Source organism: Melospiza melodia, chromosome 22 (genome assembly GCF_035770615.1).
Source record: "Melospiza melodia melodia isolate bMelMel2 chromosome 22, bMelMel2.pri, whole genome shotgun sequence".
NCBI classification, from domain to species: domain Eukaryota; kingdom Metazoa; phylum Chordata; class Aves; order Passeriformes; family Passerellidae; genus Melospiza; species Melospiza melodia.
In genome coordinates, this window is record NC_086215.1 from 5,934,357 (window position 1) to 5,959,949 (window position 25,593).

Consider the following 25,593-nt stretch of genomic DNA (forward strand, 5'->3'; position numbering starts at 1 on the left):
CCAGTGTGGATCTAGGAAAGGATGGTCCAAAGCAGCCCCAAGGACACCTCAGCTGCCTATAACCCTGAGCTTGAGATTTCTGCAATGGGGAAAATCACAGGAAAATCCTGAGGGAAGCTCAGATTTGCCCAGGGAATGGCTGTGAGGAGCTGCTGCCCAGCTCCAGCTCAGGGAGGGGAAATGCAGACCCCTGACACTGCTGAAGCATCAGTGGTTTTGCTGCCATCCACCTGCAGGGTTCCTCATCTTCCACCTGAATAAAAAGGGAGTGGTCTCCTCTCTCCTGAGGAGGTAAAAAGGAGGCAGCTAGAAGGTAAAGCCATCAGTTTAAATGTTGGATCAAGGGGAACACAATGGAAAAAAAAATATCCAAAAAGCCCTGAAATCCAGGTGCACCCCATCAGGGCTGGGGCTGATGTTCCCACTCACTCCCTCTCCAGCCACTGCCATAAATCCAGCCCCAAAGCACCCACCTGAGCCAATCAACCAGCTCCCTTCATAAACAGTTATTTTCCTGCAGTTTTATATAATTGGATTTTAACAATAAGCACGATCCCATTGTTTTTCCTCCCTCTTTTTCCTTTGCTGCACATCCTGAGACTTCATGAGGAGGCTCCTGCTTGGAGCTGGCAGAGACCTTTTCAAAGCTGAAACAGAGCTCGTTCCCCTCACCCGTGGGGATGGAGGAGGGAGGGAGGGAGGAGGTGGAGTGGGAGCAGCGACAGGTAAAAATAACCACACTTGGCCTGATGCTGCTCCCAATTAAGCCAGAGGGAATTTTGCCCAACTTCCAAAGCAGCAAGACCCAGACACACACACACAGAAAGTGCTCTGCTGTTTGAGCAGCCAAAGAAAACCATGGATATGTGATATTCTTCCTTCTATTTCTGCTGGTGGGAGTGTGAGCATCCCTGCCCTGGGGCCAGGCACTGCAGGCACCCAGAGGGTGATGATCCCTCATCACCACATTTCTCCTGCTCTTTTCCCCTCTATTTCCTGCTGGTGGGAGTCTGAGCACCCCTGCCCCAGGGCCAGGCACTGCAGGGGCTCAGAAGATGATGATCAGAGCCACAGCACCACATTTCCCCTGCTCTTTTTCCCTCTATTTCTGCTAGTGGGAGTCTGAGCATCCCTTCCCCAGGGCCAGGCATAGTAGGCACCCAGAGGGTGATGATCAGACCCTCAGCACCACATCTTTTCTGCTGCTTTTCCCTCAATTTCCTGCTGGTATGAGTGTGAGCATCCCTGCCCCAGAGCCACACACTGCAGGGGCTATAGGGACTCAGAAGATGATGATCAGACCCTCAGCACCACATTTCCTCTGCTCTTATTCCCTCTATTTCCTGCTGGTGGGGGTGTGAGCACCCCTGCCCTGGTGCCAAGCACTGCAGGGACCCAGAGGATGATGATCAGACCCTCAGCACATCTTCCCTGCTGTTTTTCCCTCTATTTCCTGCTGGTGGGAGTCTGAGCATCCCTGCCCCAGGGCCAGACACTCCAGAGGGTGATGATCCCTCAGCACCACATCTTTCCTGTTCTTCTTCCCTTTATTTCCTGCTGGTGGGAGTCTGAGCATCCCTGTCCCGGGGCCAGGCACTGCAGGCACCCAGAGGATGATGATGGTGATGATCCCTCAGCACCACATCTCCCCTGCTCCAGGCACAGCTACTCCACACAGAGTCTAGAAAGAATTTTATTTATTTTTTGTTCCAGGAAGAGTTTATCTGCTCAGACAGTTTCACATCAGCTGAAACTAAAGTGTAAGTGGTTTTGGGGAGGATATAGAAAGTGTTGAAGAGTAGAAACATTTCATTCTGACACTTCCCTGAACAAAAAGCGCTCTGCCTTTTCACGGCACCGCGGTGCCTTGTGAAACCAAGTCCAATTTATTTTTAAATGGGAAAAAAAAAAAAAAAAAAGGAAAGCCCAAACTGAGAACAAATATATTTCTGGGGACAAATATGATATTGCGTTTCATCCTGTCGTTAACACTTTACTCCCATCTTTGGGCTTTGCCAATCAAATGGGAATTCAGCCTTTTGTGGTGCTGTGATGGAACAGCTTTCACAGGCACCTTGAAGCTGTTCTGCATGAGGTTGGGCACAGTTCACCTTCACAGGAGCCAGAGCCTGACACCATCAACACTTGATGGGTGCAAACATTTCCAGCTCACATCCAAACACGAGGAACAACTGAGAGCAGCGAGAGCTGCAGACAACACAGGGTTTGAAAGGAAAAAAATAAAAGGCATTTTGCTGCTTGTCTGAAGAGCAGCCCAGCTTTCAAACCCACAGGGATGTGAGAGCTGGGTGAGGCTCCTCGCCCTGGGTCAGAGCCCATATTGTACCTACAGGAAGATGGAAATCACAATATTCCTGCTGGGACTAAAGCACAGCACAGCCTCACCAGTGAGGAGACAACACCCTCCACCCTGCCAGCATTGCCAGGAAAACACTCTCCATGGTGAGGTACAACCTCAGAGCCAGGGGACACCCACACCCAGCCATCAGCATCCACAGGAGCTTTCCTGGAACAACATTTCCTGGCAATTTTAATGCCATATGTACTTTGGAGCCTGGCAGTTTCAAGCAATTAGGTCCAGGCTGGGAGCTGCAAAGTATTTCTGTGTTTACATCAATGTTTCAAAGGTACCGGTGCAGCACTCCCAGCACTTTTACACACAGGATTAGCACGGGGCTCCCACGTGGAAATTGCTCTCTCCAGGAGCCCAGCAGCTCAGTGAGAAGCAACCTGTGGAGGAGAGGGATGGAAAGCAGGAGCTGAGGCAGAGCCACCCCACTGAAGCCTGGATTTCCATCTGGGGAAAGAAAAAAACAACACACCACCAAAAGGGTCAGGCCACCAGCTACACCCTGCAGTGCTGTGGATGTGAGGATTTTTCCCAGACAGATGGTGGGAAGGGGAAGAGTGAGGAGGAGGAGGAAGGAAGGGAACAAGTTCAAGACAAGCCTCTGAGATCAGCAAACTGATAAAAATACCCTGGCAGTGCCTGGCAGCACAGAGGGACCCAGCACGGAGTGTGTCCCACCAGCTCACACTGCTCTGCTGCTCCTCACCCCACTCCCAAAATCTTCCCTCTGGTGTTTTTCCTCCATCTCCTCACGATTTCAGCATCCCCTTCCCATCTCTCACATCCCCTGACAGCCCTGGCCACTTTTCCAATAAGAGTTTTTAGGGTTTTTCCCTTCCATGCTCGATTCTCAGCATTTTTTCCAGGCTGGGGAAATCTTCTCAGGCAGCAAATCCCTCCCACACCCTCGATGCCATCTGCAAAATCCAAGCCCCTTTCCCAGTGCTTCCCATGGCTGCTTTTCCCCCCAATTTTCAATTGCTCTGGGGATGAGATGAGCAAGTTAAGTTTGCTGCTCAGTTCAGATGAACTGAGAGTGTTTATTCAGCCTTCCTTTATCAGAGATGCAAATCAAACACTCCAGTTACATATTTTAACACAGTGGGGTGGAAAAAGTCTGATGGAGAGAAAGCCATGGAGGGTCTAATGTATTCACTGGAGCTAAGGTGGAAAACTGAGAGAGACTGGTGAAAAATTATCAGCATAACAGGTGCCATTGTCACAAAAGTGACAATTTGAAGACAAATCCCTCAAAATTAATTCCCTAAATATCAGAGCACATAATTAACTACATTTAGTCCCTGTTTTATACCAGCTCTGCAAAGGAGAGTGGGGAGGAGGGGGAAGGTGCATGAAACAGGCTCCTTCTCCCAGACAGCAAGAAGTTGGTTAATGGCACATTAAAATGGAAATGGAAGTTGGAGCCAAAGCATGTCCCATCCTGGGAGAGGGCAGATGCCACCACAGTGTCAGGGTGACAGGAGTAGGACTTTCTTCCAGCATGGACCAAAAACAACCTCTCTGTGTCCCAGTTCCAGCTCCCTGAGCCACGGAGCCTGCAGGGACTCAGCCCCTCTGAGCCAGCAGAGAACCATCCCACCAGTGTCACACACACTTTTTCATTAAAAATCCTTTCCTCAGGGTTTTTTCCTCCTGAGAAGCTGGGAGGCCTCAGGGAAAAAAATGTAAACAATGATTATCTGCTGCTGTGGAATGCAACAGGTGCATCTGGGATTGGCCTCATGTGGTTGTTTGTAATTAATGGGCAATCACAGTCAGCTGGATCAGACTCTGTCCGAGCCACAAACCTTTGTTATCATTCTTTCCTCTTCTATTCTTGGCCAGCCTTCTGATGAAATCCTTTCTTCTATTCTTTTAGTATAGTTGTACTGTAATATATATGATAAAATAATAAATCAGCCTTCTGAAACATGGAGTCAGATCCTCATCTCTTCCCTCATCCTCAGACCCCTGTGAACACGGTCACAGACCAGTCCCTCAGGAACCCTGGAGAAGCTCAGGAAAGAACTGAGGGCCACCTCCAGCAGCGTGGGGAGGATTGGTGAAGGTCTGAGGGTTGCTTGGTTTGCCATCAGCACAGAGCCTGCAGCTCCCATCCCAGGGATTTGGGGATCATTGTCGACCTCCTCATCAGGGTGGGCAGATCCTCCTCCTCTCCCCACACGTGATTCTCACACAGGGACATGCTGAACCCAGGGGTTTTAAAGCTTTTCTTTTAGGTTGTGGTTTTTTGTTAGTTTTTTTGTTTTTGTTTTTGTTTTTTTTTTTTTTTAATAAAAACAGCTCATTGGAGATCAATTTAGCTTTTTAATACCTTTCAGATAAGAAAATCTGCTGCAGCAGCAATTCTCTCCCTATCTTAATTAATTTCTAAACACATCACAAGCTGGAAGTGCATGTTTGATGAATCTGGTTGACCTCCTGGTGCAAAAATGATGACACAGATGTTGTGCCTTCTTCACTACCTCATTACTCATGTCACACCAGGGTTTTTTTTCTCCCATTGAGCTGGCTGACAAGGAGCTCCAGTGCTGCCATCAGCAAGACCAGCTGCAAGGAGCCAGAGGAAGGCTTGAGCAGGGTTTTGCATCTCTGGAGAAGCCAGGTCCACTGGTGCTGCCAGCAATCCCACAGCACCATGCAAGCACAAGGGAGGGAGGGAATGGAATCCACTGGGAAGCTTTGCACCAAGGAAGACAAAATAGTGCAGGGTAGGTGTTGGGGAAGATGAAACAGGAAAGCCTTATAAATATGATTGTCTGGCAAAAGATTCTGAGAATATAGAAACTATAAGTGAGATTGAAATGAAAGCAAGCTTTGAGATCCCTCAGTTACTGAACAGCTGGAAAACAATGGTGTGGCCAGCTGAAGGTAATCCCCTTTTGATGGAACAACACCCTCTGCTTGCAGACAGGCCCAAGGGTCAGAGCAGACCCTACAGCTTGGCAGAAGGGCCCAAAGAGGAGTTTGTAGGGTTTAAAATGTAATACAGTGTGGTAATGTAGTGATTCTTACAGGCTGTATGTAAATGCTGTAGGATTTGTATCTTGTACTAGATTGGTAGGTGAGAATTAGAATATTCAGCACAGAAGAAGATTTATGGTATTGTAATGGGAACCTCATTCTCTTACCCTTTTGCTCTCCCACCCTCTCACCCTCTCTCCCCTCTCTTCTCTCATTCCTGCTCTGAGCTGTGTTTGGCAGCTCCCAGCAGGGCCCTGCACCCAGGCCCTTTGCAATAAACCCCAAGTTCCAGACCTGGCTGCAGAGATCTCTCGTCTCCATCGATCCCCACCGTGGTACGCCCTGACGCTCCTACAGTAGGGAAATGAGGAACCTCCCAAAGAATGGCCAACCTGAGGGAATGCTGGGGCTGAAGGACCCCAAGTGGGATGGGCCCAAAGCCCACAGGATCTGGGGTCACCCCTGAGAGCTGTTTGCTGGGGACAATGGGAATCAGCCCAGCTCTGAGAAGGGTTTCAGCCTCCTCTCCCCTCCCATTCAAGCCCAGTTGCACTGGTATGATCTTATATCCACCTGTGGGAAGGAGAGCAACCATAGAATCATGGAATGGCCTGGGCTGGGAGGGAACCTGTCACAGACACATTTTCTGAAAAATCCTTTCCTTAGGATTTTTCCTCCTGAGAAGCTGGGAGGCCTCAGGAACAAAATGTAGACAATGATTATCTGCTCCTGTGGAATGCAACAGGTGCATCTGGGATTGGTCTCATGTGCTTGTTTCTAATTAATTGCCAATCACTTCAGCTGGCTTGGACAGAGAGCCTGAGCCACAAACTTTTGTTATCATTCTTTTCTATTCCTAGCCAGCCTTCTGATGAAACCTTTTCTTCTATATTTTAGTATAGTTTTAATGTAATATATATCATAAAATAATAAATCAGCTTTCTGAAACAGGGAGTCAGATCCTCGTCTCTTCCCTCATCCTCAGACCCCTGTGAACACCACCACATTTTTCCTCATGACCACTCTCCAAAAACCCAGCTTGTTTCTGCTGGAGCTGGAGCAGAAGCATCACAGAGCACCTTTCTAAACCTCCCAGCTTGCAGGGATGGGCCTGGCTCTGGTATCCCATATAAGAGATATTTATTTTTTTACTGGCATCACTCACAAGAGAGGAAATCCCATCAATCCACCAGCAGGATGCGATGGGGCTTTGCATCCTCTCCCCAAACTGCATCCCCACACCCACACGGTGCAATGATCAAAGGGTCAGTGCAGAGATAAAACCTGTCTGTCCCACCCAGAGCCTGACAAACAGCCCCTTCTTGGCCAAAGCCTCCAGACATGGCCCAGGGCTGGATTTAACACCACACAAAACAATAATTAAACTGGGACACGAGGCGGTGGGGAACAACAAAAAAATAAATCTCTCTTATGTTCTGTTAAATTCAGCAATTTACAAGGCTGGAATAATTAGTGGTTTAAAATGTTTTGACACAAGCAGCCCCAATAATCATGATAAATCATATCAGGCATATGCCCAGATCCTTGAAGTGACAGATGACAAACAGAGCAGTGACAAGATGCTCCATCACACAGGGAATCATTGAGTTAATGGAAGAATTATTGCTTCTGAAATCCACTCTAGTCCCATTGTGGGGAACATTCCAATTTATCAAAGCCAAATGAACATTAATTGCTGCAGCCTGGTAAGTTTTCGAGCTGCTGTGACCTTCATTGAATTTTAATCCAAAACAGATAAGATTTACTTCCACACAATAGGAAACAACACAATTAAACCCAAATGACAGCTGAGATTATGGTGAAAAAACACAACAGGCATAATGACAAAAATATTGATTCCTTTCTACTTGACACTGTGCTTAAAAAAAAGGGTAAATAAATAAAGTCTTGCATTTGCATATTTGTTTTTCGTTTCCCTTTATCCCTTCTTTTCATTTGGGAGACAAATTTCAGATGCTCAAGCCAAGAGGAAATGGGTGGCACAGAGTAATGGAGACTGAATTCCCTTTAACTGCAGTAATTAATGTTATGTCTCATTGGGGAGAGATTAAGAAAAAACAGTTAGGAAAGGAAGAAAAAATAAAAATTAAGTATTATCTAGCTGTCAAAGACGCCCTTGAGCTGGGGAAGGGAGGTGTGAAGAGGGTGACAGTCAGTCAGTGCTCTGCAGGGGTAGATGGTGGCCACAGGGGCAGGGGCCATGGACACTTTCCTGCTGCACTGGAAGCAAACCAACCCCAAAACGCCAGGGAGTGACAGCCAGAACCACTGGAAAGAGGAACAAACCCAGGATTTGCGCCTCCCTGGAGCCCCCATGCAGCAGAGAGGGGGTGTCTTGGCTTTAGGGGCAGAGCAGGAGCTCCCAGCCAGGCCATAAACACCTTCAGAAACACAACCAGGTCCTGCCTTGGAGATGTCTCACTGCCCAATAACCTGCCAAGTGCTCCCTAGGAGAGGGATTAACCAAATTCCCCAGGGAAACCTTCCCCAGCTCCTCTAAATCACCTGGAGCAGGAGGACAGAGGTAAAATCAAGTGTTAGAGCCACTTAAAGGAGATAAGGAAGCACTTGGCCATGTCCCCTCCTGTCCCCTGGGGTGGGATGTGGGCTGATGATGGACAGGGCAGCACTGGGCTGGGCTGGAATTCTGTCCACAGCAGTGATGGTGGTTTAGTTCATAAAAACACACACAGGAGACACTGGGCTTCGTGGTAGGAAAAGGAAGGAAAAGTATTTGGAGAGGAAGGAAAAGTATTTGGATCCAAGGAGGACACAGGTTGTATCCCAAGGCACAAGTGATATGGACATAGAGGATGTGGGGACAGGAGGGGGAACCCAGGATCCCCCCTAGGCCAAGCACAGCACAGCCAGGGAACCCCACTGCTGGGGTAGGAGAGCTCAAGTGATGGGGACCCTCTGGGATGTGCTGCAGGTGAGGTTAGGAAAGGAAATAAATGAGTGGGAAAGCAGCCCAGGGACCTGGGTGAAATAGCTGTGCCCATTTTATTTCCCCTATAGAGCTCCATGAGGCCTCAAGGAAGGAAAAAATAAAATAAAATAAAAAGTAACAAACCAACAAAACAGAGTCATCTTTGCTGGTAACTCAAAACTTGGCTTGGCTTCACTCAAAAAGTTAATGAACCTTCTGAAAAAAATCTGGGCAGAGTTTCAAGCCTGTGCTGCAGTCCTGACCCAGGGAAGGGATCTGCAGGGCTCCTGCCTCCCCAGGGACACATGTGCAGCCCAGAGCCCAGCCCAGACCCAGATCCATGCCCAGGACCTCAGCTCCTGCTGCAGGGAATGCCAGGATTTAGAGACAGTGGAATTACAGCTGACGGTGTGTGGCAGGAACAACTCCTCCTCTCCTGTTGCTTTTGCAGGAGGGAAGAGAGGTACAGGGCAGGAATTAACTCACAGCAAAGCCATGGGTGCTCCCACACCATTGGCAAAGCCCATTTTCCCTGGATAAACTGGGATTAGAGCCCAGACCCATTCCTGTGATATTTCTGTGACATGGCCAGCAGCGCTGTCAACTCCATCCCCCATTTGAGGTGCAGCAAAGGAAAGCTCTGGCCAGAAGCTTCTCAAAGCAACTTCCCAAGCATTCACACATTACAATCATCTCCTGTATTTCAGAGAGCATCTTCAGCAAGGGCTGAGGAGCAGGACTGAATCTCTCTACACTACAGAAAATCTGCATTTCAAGCAGGAAGCACCAGGCTGCAGAGAAAGTGTCACCCCACAGACACAGCACAATTCTCCAGGGCTCAGGTTTGCCCACAGCAGCCAAACAATCCCATATTCAAACCTGCTGCCAGGGATGGAGCTTTTCACACCCACACATGCTGTGCTGTTTTCTTGCTTTGTTCTGTCTCTCACTTGTATTTTCAGGCTCATTTTCCAAGTATGCAGTTCTAACCCTTTCCCTCTCTCCAACATCCATCCCATTGACAATTCAGCAGGAATAAAACATTCTCTATCCAACTCAGTAAGATGCAGCCCCCAACTCCTTTCCCTTCTGTTATCCAGCACCTTATCTTGCCCAACAAGCCTCTCTCCCTTCTCACATGCATTCAGTGCCAGGTCTGAAGTCCCACTGATGAGACATGCAAAAAAACAGGTTTAAGTTGTAAAAGCCAAATAGCTGCTTGTTCAAATAAAAAAATATTTAAAAAAACCCTAAAAATAAAGGATTTATGCAGCCATTGTCTGTGTGACTCCTTCCAGAACTAAGGACAGAAGCTGTGGAGATGACCCAGATTTTAAGAGATGAACAGGTTCACCTTTTGCAGAGGGTTGTGGGATCCCCAGGCCCTTAAAACACTTGGTTTGGCAAATGAATGGCATGCACACAGACTGGATATACCAACCTAACGTCCTTTTTTCTGTCTCTTATCCCAATGGGATTGAAGGGACAACACACTGAATCCCATCTTACAGATGGAGCTCTGAAGCATGGAGCAGATCCAAACACGTAGGCAAGCACCTCATGTGATACTGCAACTTTAAAAGGCAGCACAGCACATAAACAGTGCATTATTAAAAGGTCACAAACACCCCAGATGGAGACATTCAAAGCACTGGATCATCTTTTTACTTTTAGGTCAGGCTTGTCCTTTGCAAGAAATGCTGCAGCCCTTACTCACTTAATGATAAACTTCAGTTTCAGAAAGAAATGGCCAAGCCCAAAACCTTGTGATTGCACAATGCCCAAATACAAAAACCAAACAGAAACACCCCACTGGCACTTCACCACTTTCCAGCACAGACAAGAGGAATTACAAGGATCCTTTTTACCCTCCCAACACCTTCTTCCCCACACTCTTTTGTTTTGTTTCATTTTCTCAGAAGATCAAGCACTGTGCTGTTTTTTTGTGGGCTTTTTTTTTTTTTGTTTGTTTTGGGGTTTTTTTTGTTTTTTTTTTTAGATTTTAGTTTGTTTTGTCAGGGTTTTTGTTTGTTTGGGATTTTTTTTTTTTTTGGGGCTTTTTTGTTTATTTTTTTGTTGTAGTAGCTTTGGGTTTTGAGGTGTTTAGCTGTTTTTGGTTTTGGTTGTTGTTTTGGTTTGTTTTTCTTTTTTGTTTTTTGTTTTTTGTTGTTGCTTTGGGGGTTTTTGGTTGTTTTTTGGAGGTTTGTTGTTTTTTGGGGGTTTTTTGTTGTTGTTGTTGTTTTTGGTACTTTTGTTGGGGTTTTGGGGGGTTTTTTTGTTGTTTTTTTTTTTTTTTTGTGGTTTTTGGGGGTTTTTGGGGGGGTTTTTGGTTTTTGTGTTTGGTTTTTGGTGTCTGTTTTTTTTTTCTTTTTTTCCTGGCCCATTCAAACACATCTCTCCCTTTCTGAAGACCCAACCAAGAAGGGACACAAACATCACCAAACCAGACTCACCTCCCCTCCTCCAAGGGGGTCCCCTCCATCCCTTTGGGTGCCCCCATCAGCTGGGACTCACCATGACTGAGATGTGCAGGATGTGCATCTGCTCCTCCACGATCTCCGAGGGCTCCTGGAGGCTGGGTGGGGTGGCCCTGGAGAGCTGCTCAGCGCTGCTCATGGACACGTGGAAGTACAGGGTGCCATTCTCCAGCCACTGCTGCTTCCAGTGCACCAGCGAAATGTCCGACACCGTCCCCGACATCTCTGCAGGGACACAACACACAGCTCTGGGTCAGCTTTCCCCACCATGCCCAAAGGTGTTATTCTAAGTCATTTCTAATTATTCTAAATTTCTTTTATCAAAGAAATTGGGACTTTTGAGTCTTTCCCCCCTTCCTTTTGAGTCTTTATAAATAGTGCTTCTATTTCATTTCAGTCTCCACCTGTTACTTCTCTTATATATGAACAGAAGTGTTTGTCTTCGTTAATAAAAATCAAGGGGCTTCAGAGTGCCTGGGGATTTCTAGAATAGGAAGGCAGGAACAGGAAATCACACAGGGTGCCCTAAACCTCCTGTGGCTTTCCCAGGAAACAGGATGGAAAAGGCTCCCAAGGAGCTGCAGCCCAGCCCAAGGAGTTTCATAGCTCAGGGAGGCCAGGCAAGGCAGGGTGCAGACACCAGAACACACTTTGCTGGCACTGACAATGGAAACCTCCTTCCAGCTCAGCTGTATTTAATGGGGACACTCTCACAGCTCCAGCAACAAGGGAAAAACCTCCAGGCTTGAAAATATCCATTGACATTGGAGCTGCACCTGCCAGTCACCTTCTGGTGGTTTTACATCCCCCAATCCTGATTTACAGCACACACCACCAGCCTTCCCTGACCTAGGGCACTGAATTGGGGGTTTGGAGAGCCCAAAAGGCATCCCCAGACCTGCAGAGCTGTGGAGGCAGCAGCTCCCAGGCTCAGCTGCAGCTCCTGAGTGGGCCAGGAGCACTGACAGCTCCACAGCTGCCCAGCACAGCTCCCCACACAGATCCCTGCAGAGAATGGGTTTGGCAGTTTGGCAGCTGAATCCAAACCAAAAGAATAAAAACACTAGTACAAAATGAACCAAAATATTTCTCCTTCCACCACATCTTTTTTGTGTTTGTTTCTCCATTCCCAGCATAAGCAATGGGAAGACAGACAGGTCTTCTTAGTCACTGGGCCCAGAGCTTCAGCAGCTTTGAGGAAGACCCAAATTCAATTCCTGCCTATCTGACAGCCCCTGAGCCACTGCCTGCAGGTGTGTCTGCCCCAGGACAGTCAGGAACACAAGCTCAGGCACAAGAACAGAGACAAGGTTCTCCTCCTCATCCTCCTCAGCTGCAGAGGGTCAGTGGGGAGGACAGCACTTGTTCCCCTGAGGGACACTTGGGAGGTGAGCAACCACTCAGGCTGCAAGAGCAGGCACCTGCACTTCTACAAAAACCCAGCCTGTGACTGTGTTGAGGGAAGAAATGAGGATCTGACTCCATGTTTCAGAAGGCTGATTTATTATTTTATGATATATATTACATACATATCATAAAATATCATATACATACGTATATATCATATACATACGTATATATCATATACATACATATATATCATAAAATATCATACCTCTGTCCGAGCCAGCTGACTATGATTGGCCATTAATTAGAAACAACCACATGAGACCAATCACAGATGCCCCTGTTGCATTCCACAGCAGCAGATAATCAATGTTTAAATTTTGTTCCTGAGGTCTCCCAGCTTCTCAGGAGGAAAAATCCTAAGGAAAGGATTTTCCATAAAAGATGTCTGCGACACCCAGCCCAACAAAAAAACCTCTCAATCCTTCAGGAACAGCTTTTCTCACCCCTGAAATCAATATATTTTCCAGGAGCAAGCTCCTGCCTTCACAATGTGGATCAAAAGAGAGCCAAGCAAGCTCTGATGGAGAAAACCCCATCACACACAGGTCCTTGGGCAGGGCCAAGGCCACCCCATCACTACAGATCCCTGGCTCAGCACCTCACTGGTGATACTGGAGCCACTGTGTCACCTCAGTGTCACCAGAGGGGTTTGCTCATTGCCTCTGGCCCCCTCCCAGCACTGCACCTTCCTTATTCCCAACCCCTGTGCACACCTGAGCACTCAGAGAAAAACCAAACAGCTCCTAGATCCACCAGGAGCTCACACTTATGTTTGGGAGGGCATGCAGGAGCTCCCTGTCACATCCCTGCCATCCTGCTCATGACCCTTCTCTCCTCTGACATAAAACACTCTTTACTGCAGCAAATCAGCACCAAGAGGGTGCTGCTTGTGCTCTGTAAATCACAGCAACCCTGCAGCTCCTTCTAGACCTGGGAACCTCATGGAAGGAATCCTGTGTGTCCCCTCCAAACAAGGCACAAGCAGAAGGCTCCTTACAGCAGTAAAAATAAGAATAAAATGAGAGAAATATCAAGGCTGCTTAATTGCAGTCATCATCCCAGCAATACTTCAAAGGTCTGTGCTGAAAAGCATCTCCTTGTCTAATTAAAATCAAAACAAATGCTACTTTGAGGAGCAGAAGCACTCACTCAGCTTTGCAGCAGAAATCCAAGAGCATCCTCAGAGGCAAACAGGCCATGGGAGAGCGAGAAGGACTCTGTTATGCAAAGCCATAATCTTAATTCTATCCAGAGGGACAGTCACCCCCAGGAGGGGATGATTTGCAGCATTACACACTCAGCACAGACATATCCTGCAGCAGACCTCTCCTAAGGAGCTCAGCAAGGAGGTTCTATCACCCAGCCCACGTGGATGCCACCAGGACCCCACTGCTGCAGCTCCAAAGGCTACATCCCATTAGGAAAGCAAGGAAAAATCCTCCAGGGTCAACCTTCCTCCAAGTTTTTTCCCTTACGCACAGATTTTTTTTGCATGGGATGTTTAAAAGGATCACAGAGAACATTTCTCAGGAGTTCTGAAATATAGGCAATTTTTTGGATTTTAGCCTAGACTGAAGATAAGCCTGTTTCATTTTCAAAAGGTCTCTTCCAAAAGTAGAAACTTCAATTTAACATTCATTTCACAATTTTAAGCAAGCCCAGCAGCCAGGAAATTTGTGACAAACACGGACTTGCCAAGACTGGTACCCATTCCCACACACTTATAAACACTTGTGTGCTTAAACTTTCATTTCAGGGCACCTGGTTACTACCCCAGCACCCCCAGGGCACCACAAACTTTCAATCAGATTCACCACTCACAATAAAAAAATTTTTAAAAAGCATTTTCAAGCCCTGTAGCTGCAGAATCCCTCAATCCCCAAACACAAGGAAGTTTTTTGGCCTCATATACCTGACACTGATATTGCTCTGCCTGTGTTTCACTGGACACACATTGTCACTCCACTATCTGCTGTAGTTACAGCAGTGAAAACCCGTCCATCAGCCAGAATGTAATAGTCTGCAGCAAGATTGCCTGCTATCAGAGCTTTCAAAAGCTTTTGGAACAAATTAAAGGCATTCCTGCACCAAAACTGAATGAGATACAGTTAAAGTTTTAAATGTGCAGCAATGGAAAAGCACTTGTGGTCTGTGGCTGTTAAAAAATCTCAGTATCTAGTGGATGGGGAGCTATCAAATGGGGCTCAAACAGCCCTTTGTGGGTAAAGCACCGAGTGAAACAGCCAAACACATCATCAAACATCTGCCATGCCCCCTTCCTACCTGCTCACTGTGCTCAGCAGAGGAGACAATGTGAGAAACGCCAATCACTTGTTTTCAAAATTTTAGTTTAATAGTAATAAAATGGTTATAAAAATAGTAATACAATTAGAGTATTAATAATTTGGACAATTTGAATTAGGACAATATGAGGCAATAGAAACAAAGAGTTACAGATGTCCGGGTACCTTTTTCTGGGCAGCACGAGCCTGAAAGGACCCAAAAATGGACCCATGTTAACAGAGGATTAACCCTTAAAAGCAACAGCCTGTTGCATATTCATACACCTCATACATGATGCATAAATTCCATTCAAACACGGGATTCTGTCTGGTCAGTGTCAGCTTCTTCCTCTGAATCCTAACAGCGCCTTCGAGGAAGGAAGAAATGCGTTTCTTCTGTTAAGAGGGCAATAAATTCTTTTTCTCTGAAAGATTTAGGTGTCCTGTGGCTGCTATCTCACTGCAAGTTCTTTCTTTTAAAAAAGTATCCTACATAGCATAGTTTCTATATTTAACACTCTACTTAAGAGAATTAATACAGCATCACTTTCTAACACAACACATATCATATTCATTTTAATATTTGCAAAAAGCCAATCATAAAATATATGCATTTTTCACAGACAATGAAGAAACAAAGAGGATCCTCCTTTCCCACAGCAGACAGACAGAGTTCTCCCTTTCCCCTGCTCAAAGACCCCAGACTAGCATCATCTCCATGCTCATAGGACCTGAGGAATCTCTTCTCCCCAACACCAGCAGGTCTCTCTCCCCTCCCAGCCCCACCAGGTGTTTTATTTGTCCCCTTCAGCCAGGTCTAATCAGCTCTTGGAGGCCTGAGGTAGCTCAGCTACCCTTGGAGGCATAAAAATCAGCAAAATTATTTCTGTTGCAGTGTTGGAAACAAAAAGGCTTAATAAAAGGCAAAATAACAAACAAAAAAAAAGCCAAATGCCAGACAATCTTGCTTCTAGTTAAACACTGTACAAAAGCAGTTAGTTTGTTTGTTCACTTCTTTTTCTACTAATTGCCCAAGCAAGACTTTTTGGCTTCTGTGCAATTATCTATCCTTAAGTTTGAGGTGAAGTCCCCCAAGTCCTATGAACTGTCTTTTAATTGAAGAGAGAAACTTCTAGGCTTCTTTCCTTTTAAAGAGACCAAAAAATAATTTTGTCGGTCCATCAACAGAGAGCACATTCCTGCACCCAGGTGCCTCCCCAAACCTTCACAACTGCCATCATCTCCCAGCACACAGCTCAGCTGAGCCCATGGGGAGCTCCCACCAGGTTTTGGTGCCACCTGAGGATGGTCTGAAAGTCGGGAAAAGGCACACGGAGCATTTCTGCCTTTTCTGCTCTTCCTCAAGCTCTGTGCCTCACACAGCTTCTACAGTCTTTAACATTTTCCTTGGAAATCAAGCAAACAATCCAAACAAAACTCTTCCCAGGGCTCAGCCCCTGACCTGGGCTTGTGTCCATCATCAGATCACCCACCCAGGACAAGGAAGGGGACAGCAGTGACCACAGCAAGATCCCTTCCAACCAACTCTCTAATACCCCTTTTTCCCTTTGCTGCTGCTACAACCCTTTCATATAAACATTTCATTGAAATCTTCAACTTGTATTACAATCAAACTTAAAAGCAAAGGGGCCTAAATGCGTTTGGTTGGGAACCAGGAGGATTCCCATAAAAGCAGATTATGCTGGCGTGATGAATACAAAATGAAACAGCCGATATTAAAGTTGCAGGATTGTTACTCCATGCCTTCAGGCTCCTGGCCACCATCTCCTCACTCCTCTCCCCCTTTCACTGAAGCCAGGGACAGCCTTTTCAGCTCTGCCTTCTCCAGGGCAGCCTGGCAGGCTTGGAAAATTCACCAGCTCTCCCCAGCCTAATGCAATGCCTCAACATCCACCACTTCTGCGGAGTTTGCAGCCCTGCCTTATCTGCCATGGTGTTTTACAAAGCCTGTGTTGTATTTAATTGGCTTGTTCTTGCTAATCTACCATGATTATTGTATTTTTATTTCATCCTTGAAGGCCATTATTAAAATAAGCCCTTTTGCTTAGAGCAGTTCATCCCCACAAGGTTCCCCACCCCCAGATATCCAAACCCTCCTGGTGCCTCCTCCTGGCTCAGACCTGCTGGGCACTTTCCTGTCAGCACCAGCTGCTTGGGGAGATGGGTGAGCAGCCAGTGAGTAATTTCCAGTGCACAGATCCAGGCTCCTAAAGCCTTTTTTCCTCCCCACCTGCTCCATCCCAGCAGGAGCTGCAGCCAAGCTTCCTCATCCCACCTGCACAACTCAGCATCCTAACCTGGCAAAGGAAAAGCTGGAGATGTACTCAGTGATTCTATTTCCTTTTAGAGAGACACAATTCCAGCTTGTGCCCTCTTCTTCCACACCCCAAATCCTGCCTGCCACCCCTTTCCATCTGCTGTTACTCCAGGGGCTCTCCTGGTTTGACGTTCTCCAGAGGCACCAACCTCAGATAAAGTGTTAGTTTAGAGATTCTTCAGTGTGCTAGCTACCACTTATGCTAATAAAGCAAATTTATGCAGAAAGTCATAAACAGAGAGCTCTCCCCAGTGCCCTTGCCAGCGCAGGATTGCTCCCTGCGGAATAGATTATCACACTCGCTGCAGACAAGCTCCAAAATTACTCTAGAAATGGGGCTTCCCCCATGCTCCCAGGGGGGCTATTCTGCAGTCAAACAGGCCCTAAGAGTTGTAAGAGTTTGGGTCTTTTGGTGGCAATGTGGTGGAGTTTTTTATCCAAATCATTAGCTCAGGTTTTCTTCTTCCTCCCTTCCCCTCCGCTCCTGTTCCTTCCCTTGCACACCTCCTCCCCTGCTCTCCCCTCACACAGCTCCCTGGGGCAGCACACAAGCACAGCTGCACATCATAAAAAGTAATAGAGAAGCTCAGAAATTTAAGAAAGAGGCAACAAAAAAGGGATGACAACCTAGCTCTGATCATCTCCCTTCAAAGCCCCTGTCTGTGAGAGCACAGTGCTGCTGCACCTGCAGGGCATTTCAGGGGTGGCTCTGCTGGTGTGCAGGTCTGCATGGACACAGAATCATGGAATGGTTTGAGTTAGAAAATATCTCTGAGATCATTGAGTCCAGTTGTGATCCCAGCAGTGCCAAATCCAAGGCAGGATGCTGGATGGAGGAGGGATGGAGCCAGCCTGGTCTGGGGTGGTTCAAGGGGGTCCTGATGGCACCAAGTGCAGGCTGGAGCACTCTGCAGCTCACTGCCAGCAGCATCACATGCCTGACCTTGGATAATCCAAATGGGATTTGCAGTAAAGGGGGTTTGGCTGTTTAGGCAAAACAGGATTTGCAGAAAGGGAGTTTGGCTGTTTAGGCCAAATGAGATTTGCAGTAAAGGGGGTTTGGCTGTTTAGGCAAAACAGGATTTGCAGTAAAGGGGGTTTGGCTGTTTCCAGGCTCTGCTGGAAGGACAAGAACAAGCAGCCAGGTTCAGGCAGGCTCCTGGGATCAGTCACCTGGAAATCACAGAGATGTGGGAGGAACTGAGCTGCCACCAAAGGGGTCGTGACCACCAGAGCAATGGGACTGATGGTGAGGGCAGATCCCAAGCTCAACAGGAACCCAAAAAACAAGAAAATCTCCTTGGTTTGGATGCAGAGCTTGCAGTCTGCATCATCCAGGAGAAGAGTGAGGTGAGCAGGGAGGACAGAGTCAGCCCCAGCCCCTGGAAACTCTTCAGACAACCAGAGGGCTGGGCTGCTCCAACTCAGCTCTCTTGGTCTTAGCTCTGGAGCCTTCTGTACCATCCCCACATCCCTTTGGCCTTTCTAATCCTGGCGTTAGGGTCCCTGGACACATCAGGGAGCAGATATTGATTTGCCTGAGCTACCCACAGATCTCAGTCTGATTCCACAAACCCCAGAGAAGCTCAGCACACTGTGTGCTCCTGCAGCGGCTCTGATGGCAATTCAGGCTCCAGCACATTACCCTTATTTATAATGCCAGGGCTTCCGTGTGGTGCCTCAGGCACTCTGAAATTATTACAAGGCTCTTTGGCTTTCAATTCCCTTCCATTCAATTCCATCTTCACCTGTCAGCAGAGGCTCCCCCTGGCCAGTGCTGGGATCTGATCCTGCAGGAATTGCTGGCACATGGGTGAGACATCTCCATTGGAATGAGAAGCACCAGGTATGGCAGAGCAAGGGGGAGTGTCACAGGCATCTTTTATGGAAAATCTTTTCCTTAGGATTTTTCATTCTGAGAAGCTGAGAGACCTCAGGAACAAAATGTAAACATTGATTATCTGCTGCTGTGGAGTGCAACAGGTGCATCTGTGATTGGTCTCGTGTGGTTGTTTGTAATTAATGGTCAATCACAGTCAGCTGGCTCAAACAGAGAGTCCAAGCCACAAACCTTTGTTATCATTCTTTCTTTTTCTATTCTTAGCTAGCCTTCTGATGAAATCCTCTTCTATTCTTTTAGTATAGTTTTAAGATAATATATATCATAAAATAATAAATCTAGCCTTCTGAAACATGGAGTCAGATCCTCATCTCTTCTGTCATCCTAAGAAGCACACCTGGGTGAGGCTTTTTCAGAGAGAGGAGAAACCAGGGGTGCTCAGCCACAGCCCCTCTGTGGTGTGATTGGGCACTGGCATGACCTGCCCAGGGAGGTGATGGAGTCACCTTCCCTGGATGTGGCACTTGGTGCCATGGGGACCTCGGGGCCCTCACAAACACCACACACAGGAAATGCTGGCACATGGAAACAGGGCCAGATGGGTTGTAGTCCACAGAAGGAGAGGGAAGGAGCCCAGTCAGCCCCACCTGCCTGCATTGCTGCTGCTTCCCTTCCCTGGGCACTGGGAGGGCCGGGCTGGGGATGCCTTTTCCTCAAGCACAGCCACCATGGCAGCAGGGCAGTGTCAGGATGGCACCAGATAAGGCTTGTGCAAAGGGAAAACGTTTGGAAAGCCCCCCCACTATGTGCAGGTGACAGCAGCAACAGCAACTTTCCCTTTGTCTGTGAGTTTCTGCAGGAGCAGGGCAAGGGCAGCCCAGTACAGCAGGGTGGGCATTGGGGCAGAGCAGACCTGTCACAAAGGGACAGAGAGGGAATGTGCTTGTCTTCCCTGCAAGCTGTGACAGGAGCAGAAGGGCAGCATGACACATTCAGGTGATTTGAAGAGCGTGGCACAGCCAGGCAGGCTCCAGGACAAAGCAGGGAGGTGCATTTGCTTTACAGCACCAGCCCCGAGGGGTGAGCACTGCTCCAAGCTCCATTAGAGCCAGCCAAGAGCTTTATAAGTCCTTTGCATTTTTAAACCTCTCTTTGGGAAGCAGACCTCTTAAAATGATAAGGCAGTTTGATAGCTCAGGGCTCTGCTCAGACTGTGAAGTAATTTTTCAACAATGGTTCCTCCACGGGCCTGCCCTCCCAAAGGGGAGGTGGAACAGGCAGAGGAGGAGGAGAAAACAGGAGAGAGGAGGTCTGGTTGCCTTCTACAAACACTAAGACAGCTCCACATGCTGAGAGATGGATGCCCTTCTCCAAGGAGAAGGAGCTGGTTGGGTATTTTCAGGAGAGAAGAAAAAGCAGCTACAGTGCATTGCTTGGGATCTTCTGCCTCTGTGTCACCTGGAGCACCAGGTGGGTGCATCCAAAGCCAAACAGGCTGAAAATTCTGGGTATTCCCTTGCCCAAAAGGGCAAAAAATATCAGTTACCAGGAATGATCAGTTGCTGCTGCCCCTTCACTCACAGGGTCCTTTCTCTGCTGTCAAGGCAGACATCTACAGTGGTTACTAAAGGATTAAGAATCTTACCCCTACTCCAGAACTGCCTGAAAAGCCCCTAGAGCCTTGCCAGCTATCCAAGGTACCACTCAAGCAGCCAGTTTTGTCTGGACTGCTCAACAAACCCCAAATCCAGCTCTTACCTACACAAATGAGTTCTTGCAGCCTCACAGAAAATTCATTTCTCTCTAAGACTGTAACACCTTAACCCAGGAGCAACCTTGCATGTTTATCCACCCCAGCAAGGACCCAGGACACAGTGACAGGAATGGCCCAGGGTGTCCCAGGACACAGTGACAGGAATGGCCCAGTATTACCGCGCTGAGTGGGTCGCAGCTGGTGAGAGAGAGACGGTGAATCTTGTATCTTGAATCAGAAGGCTTGATTTATTAAGATATGATATATAATACATTAAGACTATACTAAATAGAATATAGAGAGAGGTTTGCAGAGCAGCTAGGCTAGCTAAGAATAGATAGAAAGAAATCTATAACAAAGTTGTGGCCAAGGACTCAGTCCCCTGGCTTGCACTTTGTGATTGGCCCTTAATTATAAACATAGAAAATGAGCCAATCAGGAAACTCCTGTTACATTCCACAGCATCTGATAATAACTGTTTACCTTGTCTTCTGAGGCCTCTGGCCTCCAGAAGACACAGAAATCCGAAAGAAAGGATTTCTGTGGAGAAATGTCTGTGACAGCCCAGGGTGTCCCAGGGCACTGTGACAGGAATGGCCCAGAGTGTCCCAGCCCAGACACAGTGACAGGAATGGCCCAGGGTGTCCCAGGGCACTGTGCCATCCTCCCACTGGCCAAGCACCACCAGAGTTCTGCAGGAGAGAAGCCCAGCAAGGGCTAAGGGAGAGCAGAACTGCTGCTCCTGAAGATGCCATCCCAGGTGGGATGCTGCTCCTAAAGATGCCATGTCCCTCTGAGCAGGACAAATCACCTGGGCAGCCTCAGCCCTGGAGCCAAGGGCTGCCCTTGCAGGCTGCAAACCCCCAGGCTGCCAGAAGCAAAAAGGTTTGCTGGGATGAGCTGTGAAAATTCTCACCTCTCTCTGGCCTGGCTCCCACTGCAGTGAACTGGGCTCAAAGCTGATGGAAGAGCACAGCAAAGTCACTGCAGGGCTCAGAAAGTGGCATCATAAGATGAGGAGACATTAAAACCCAAAATAATAAAAGCAACCAAATTTATTAAGGCTTCTCAGAGCCTGGGAGCAAAACAATTTTTCCCCATTTAAAAGCGGGTAAGGCATAAGAGAAGCTGAGCAATTTGTCAGAGATTGGAAGCAACAAAGTGAGAGAGACCAAAGCCTGAAGCAGACAGCACACACAGATACCACCCTGCCACCCCATTCCAGCCTTTTTCCTGCAGCTTCCCCAGCAGGAAAGGCTAATCCATGTCATTATCTGGTTCCCCCACCATTAGATCCAACAGCAGCATGGTCTCATTTGCTGTCCTAACAAGAGCCTCAGTGAAAGCTGCACAGGAGCTGCCCAAAAAGGGGCACCCACACTGAGACAAAAGAGACACAGAGCACTGTTCCCCTTGATCTGCATACACAAAAGGTCACGGGAAAGTGGCAGAGGGGGATGAATCCTGCAGCCTCATTAGAGGGAAAGAAACTGTTTCTGCAAATAATTGATTTCTAAATTTATCCCCTAATTAAATAGGTTCCCTGGATGAATCTGCATGCAGGATGCAAGGTGATGATTTAGTGCCTGGCTTCCTCCAGGAACACATCAACACGTTTGCAAATTGTCTCTCTGCCAGACTCAAAGGAAAGGTGATCATCTCCCCACACCCACTCTCCTGAGCCCCTCCTGACACCTGGAGCCTGGGCACACCTGGCTGAGCCCCCTCTGTGCCAGGTTCATCAGAGCCACATACAGAAACAAGGATGTTTGTCACCAGTCCCCATGCTCCAGGCACCCATCCCTGCTCACACCCTGCCCCATGCCGTTCAACCTTCTAGTTTCTCAACTGGCAAAAGCTCTGAGGTGATTAATATCTCTATCAGCATCTGTCTTGGGATGCACTTGACATTGGCCATCAGCTGTGTCATTACACACCTTTCAGTGTGACACATGACATGGAGTGAAACCACCCAACTAGATGAGACAGAAAACTCTCATTTAGTGCCAGAGTTCAGACTTAAATGTGTTGGCATTGTTGTGGAATCTGATTGCTGTTAAAATTTTATTTTTCTTCCTCATTTTAGGGGTCAAGCTGAATCGGACTTGAAATTGCCAAGGAACTGGAGATGACTGGCATCAGATTCCACCTTGCCTCTGACCGTGAGGGCACCAAAATCAACCTGGCAGTTTCACACATGGGTGTGCTAGTGTTCCAGGTACAGCAGGGATGGCAGACTCTGTCCTTTAGCATGTCTTGGAGTAAGTAATTTTAACATCAGGTGTCTCTGATGCCTTGGAAATTTAATATGTTCTATGGTCAAGGAGTGTCATTTAAGCCCCCAAAATTCTGTTTGGTGCAGATTGTTCTTGTGCAGAGAGAAGAGCATCAAAACCAAGTGACAGTGAAGTAGGGGGGCTTTGTTTGAAGTTAGGTGGGTGATGAGAGAAAATCATCAATTAATTCAATTTTTGGAACAGCCCTGGGACAGGTCTGTCATCCTGGAATTTTGGTTTGGTTTCTCTTATTTCAATATTCCAATGGATTTTTGCTGGATATTGTTGCTCTTATTGTATAGGAATGCTGATTGATTGGAGTGATTGGACTAATTAGCGTTACTGTGTTTGGGAGGGAATTTTGCCAGGCTGTAAAACTCCAGCAAAACTGGAAATGCACTGCCCAAACTCAGCACATAGCATGGCAAGAATGAGAAGCATTATCTCCAAACCACGCTCCTGCTTCCGACATCAATTCCAGGGCTGTTCCTGTCTGCTCGCTTTGACTTTTTCCTACAGACACCATCAGCTAATAAAACCCCCAGAGACGGATCCTGGGATAAAACCAGGCTACAAGCTCTGCAAAAATTAAGCACATTTATCACTCTTCCACGGAGAGCTCCTTTAGGGAAAGCAGAGAGCCCTGATGCTCTCAGACAAGCATCAAAGGGCTTGGGACGTGGAAACTCCGTGTTAGCTTGAAAAGACAGAGGTGGCAAATGTCCCTGCTGTGACAGAGCCCTGGTAATTAACTCCTGCTGCCTGGGACAGTGAGCAGAGCCCACAGCCTGTCCATCTTTGCTGCATCAGAGCTCTCCCTGCCCAAAAAGGGGCAAAACTTGCCTGCATTTACACATTTTCCATCCCCTTCTCTTTCCTCCCTGCCAGCTTTCCACCCCACAAGTCATTTGTGCCCTTTGTGTACAGGTCCCCCTTCCTTCAGCCCTTTGGTGCTGAGTGTTTAGGATCTACAGATGTGATTGTCCCCCTTGATGTCCCACATGCTGAGGTTCCTGCTCCTGGCACATGATGGTCACAAGGATTTAGCCATAGGTTTAGATTTAGACTAAATATTAGGAATTCTTTGTTGTTGAGGGTGGGCAGGCCCTGGCACAGGGTGCCCAGAGCAGCTGTGGCTGCCCCTGGATCCCTGGCAGTGCCCAAGGCCAGGCTGGGCAGGGCTGGGAGCAGCCTGGGACAGTGGGAGGTGTCCCTGCCATGGCAGGGCTAGAATTAGATGAGTTTTAAGTTCCTTCCAAAGCATTCCATAATTCTGTGATTCTAGAAGTGCATCCTAGAAATGCTGCACAATGCCCATCCCTGTCACAATGAGCAGATGTGATTTTCTCCCCTCACCCCCCCCCCCCCTAAAATGTTCTTCAAAACTGGAGCATCTCATGGCATTTTGAATTTCTCAACACTTCTGGATGAAAACTACCTTATTAAGTGAGTTCTCCATCAAAAAAAAAATCACTACCACAGATGGAGCTCAGGCCCTAACCTACTTCTGCACTCAAAAAAATAAAAAGCCATTAGGTGGCTAAATACTTTAGGAACTGTGTCCCTTCATCTCCCTGCTGTGGTTTTCTGTCTGTAGCAGAGCATCCTCCTTTATAAATTGCCTCTGAGAGCCTCTGATCTTGTCTTAAAGAAAACAATATTATTCACAGGATGGGAAAGAGATGGAGGAGAGCTAATTAGTCCTCATACAGAGGAGTTTGCAAGATATGACATTTAAATGAAGCCTGATTTTCAGTTGCTGGTGCTAATTTCTTCATGTTATGTCACTGGCTTTTTCTTCCAGAGGTGCCTTTTTTGCTCACCTTGAGCATTTTTAAAGGCAAAAAAATTCTTTAGGTACCAAAGCAAATTTATAATCCAGGTCTCCAGCACTTTCCAACCTGAGCAAGTTAAAGCCCCACTAAAAGCAGAGTCCTTGAGGCCCTGCTCCCCAAGGATGTGTGCACATAAAGCAAGGAAAATGTGTGGTTATTAGAGTTTAGCTTTATTGTTTCCAAAAAACACACTGAAGATTGTGTTTATGATTCTGGAGAAAATAAAAGCCTCTCTCCAATTGTTAAAATAGCGAACATGAGATACTCCAGTGACTTCTAAACAATCAAACTGCACAGCACTCTCTACTTGGATTCCAGAACAGTCTGTGCAAGAGTGAGAATGAGCCTGAGTAGGGATAGGAGATAAACCCACACCTCACCTTAGAGCCAAAGGAAGCAGAATTAACTTACACAATCATTTCATAAGTTACGTGGAGGACAAGAAAACAGTTCCAAACCCATTACAAAATTCCTTAGGAGCCAGTTTTGCTGGCTTTCAGAAACATCCTGGTTTCTGAATGATCAAACCCCCTTTGAAAGCCAGACTTGAGCAAGAGAATCATTTAGATACACTCCAAACCAAACAAAAAAGTGAAATCTTGGCTGGAGCTTTCTCTCTGGCCCTTACACAGGTTTCTTGCAAAGCCTTCCCCACCCAGCATGACATCCACACCTTCACAGACCCTTCCCTGCCCCACATCCCACCATGCTGAAGGTCTGCAGGGAAGGGTTTGTATCCATCAAACATTGCCCAAAAATCCCAACAGCCTCCATCACTTCTGCCCCTGCACCTTCAGCCTGGATTGAGGAAAACCCGCAGGGTGTTTTTTATCCCCCTCCTTTATTACCAAGGCTCTGTGAGGTTATGAATTATTGAATGGAGCTGTCTCTGCAGTTTAGGATGATGATGATGATGGAAGGGCAGGTGGCAGAGGGGTTGTGCCCCCAGCACAGGGAGCCAAGGGCCACGTCCAAGGGGATCCTTACCCAGCTCCTCAGTGTCTCTGCCCATCCATCACCTGCCTGGCACAGTGGGGATCAAATTCATCTCGGAGGATGCCAAGGGGAATACACCT

The 25,593-nt window shown here is 47.4% G+C and overlaps 1 protein-coding gene across 1 annotated transcript in view; it reads right to left on the reverse strand.

Moving 5' to 3' along the window:
* Window positions 1-25,593, reverse strand: part of ASTN2 (astrotactin 2) — a 361,347-nt gene that overhangs the window by 290,563 nt on the left and 45,191 nt on the right. The window contains exon 2 of the mRNA XM_063174845.1: window positions 10,821-11,008. Within this exon, the coding sequence (XP_063030915.1) occupies window positions 10,821-11,008 (188 nt within the window). The remainder of the gene's footprint in view (window positions 1-10,820; window positions 11,009-25,593) is intronic.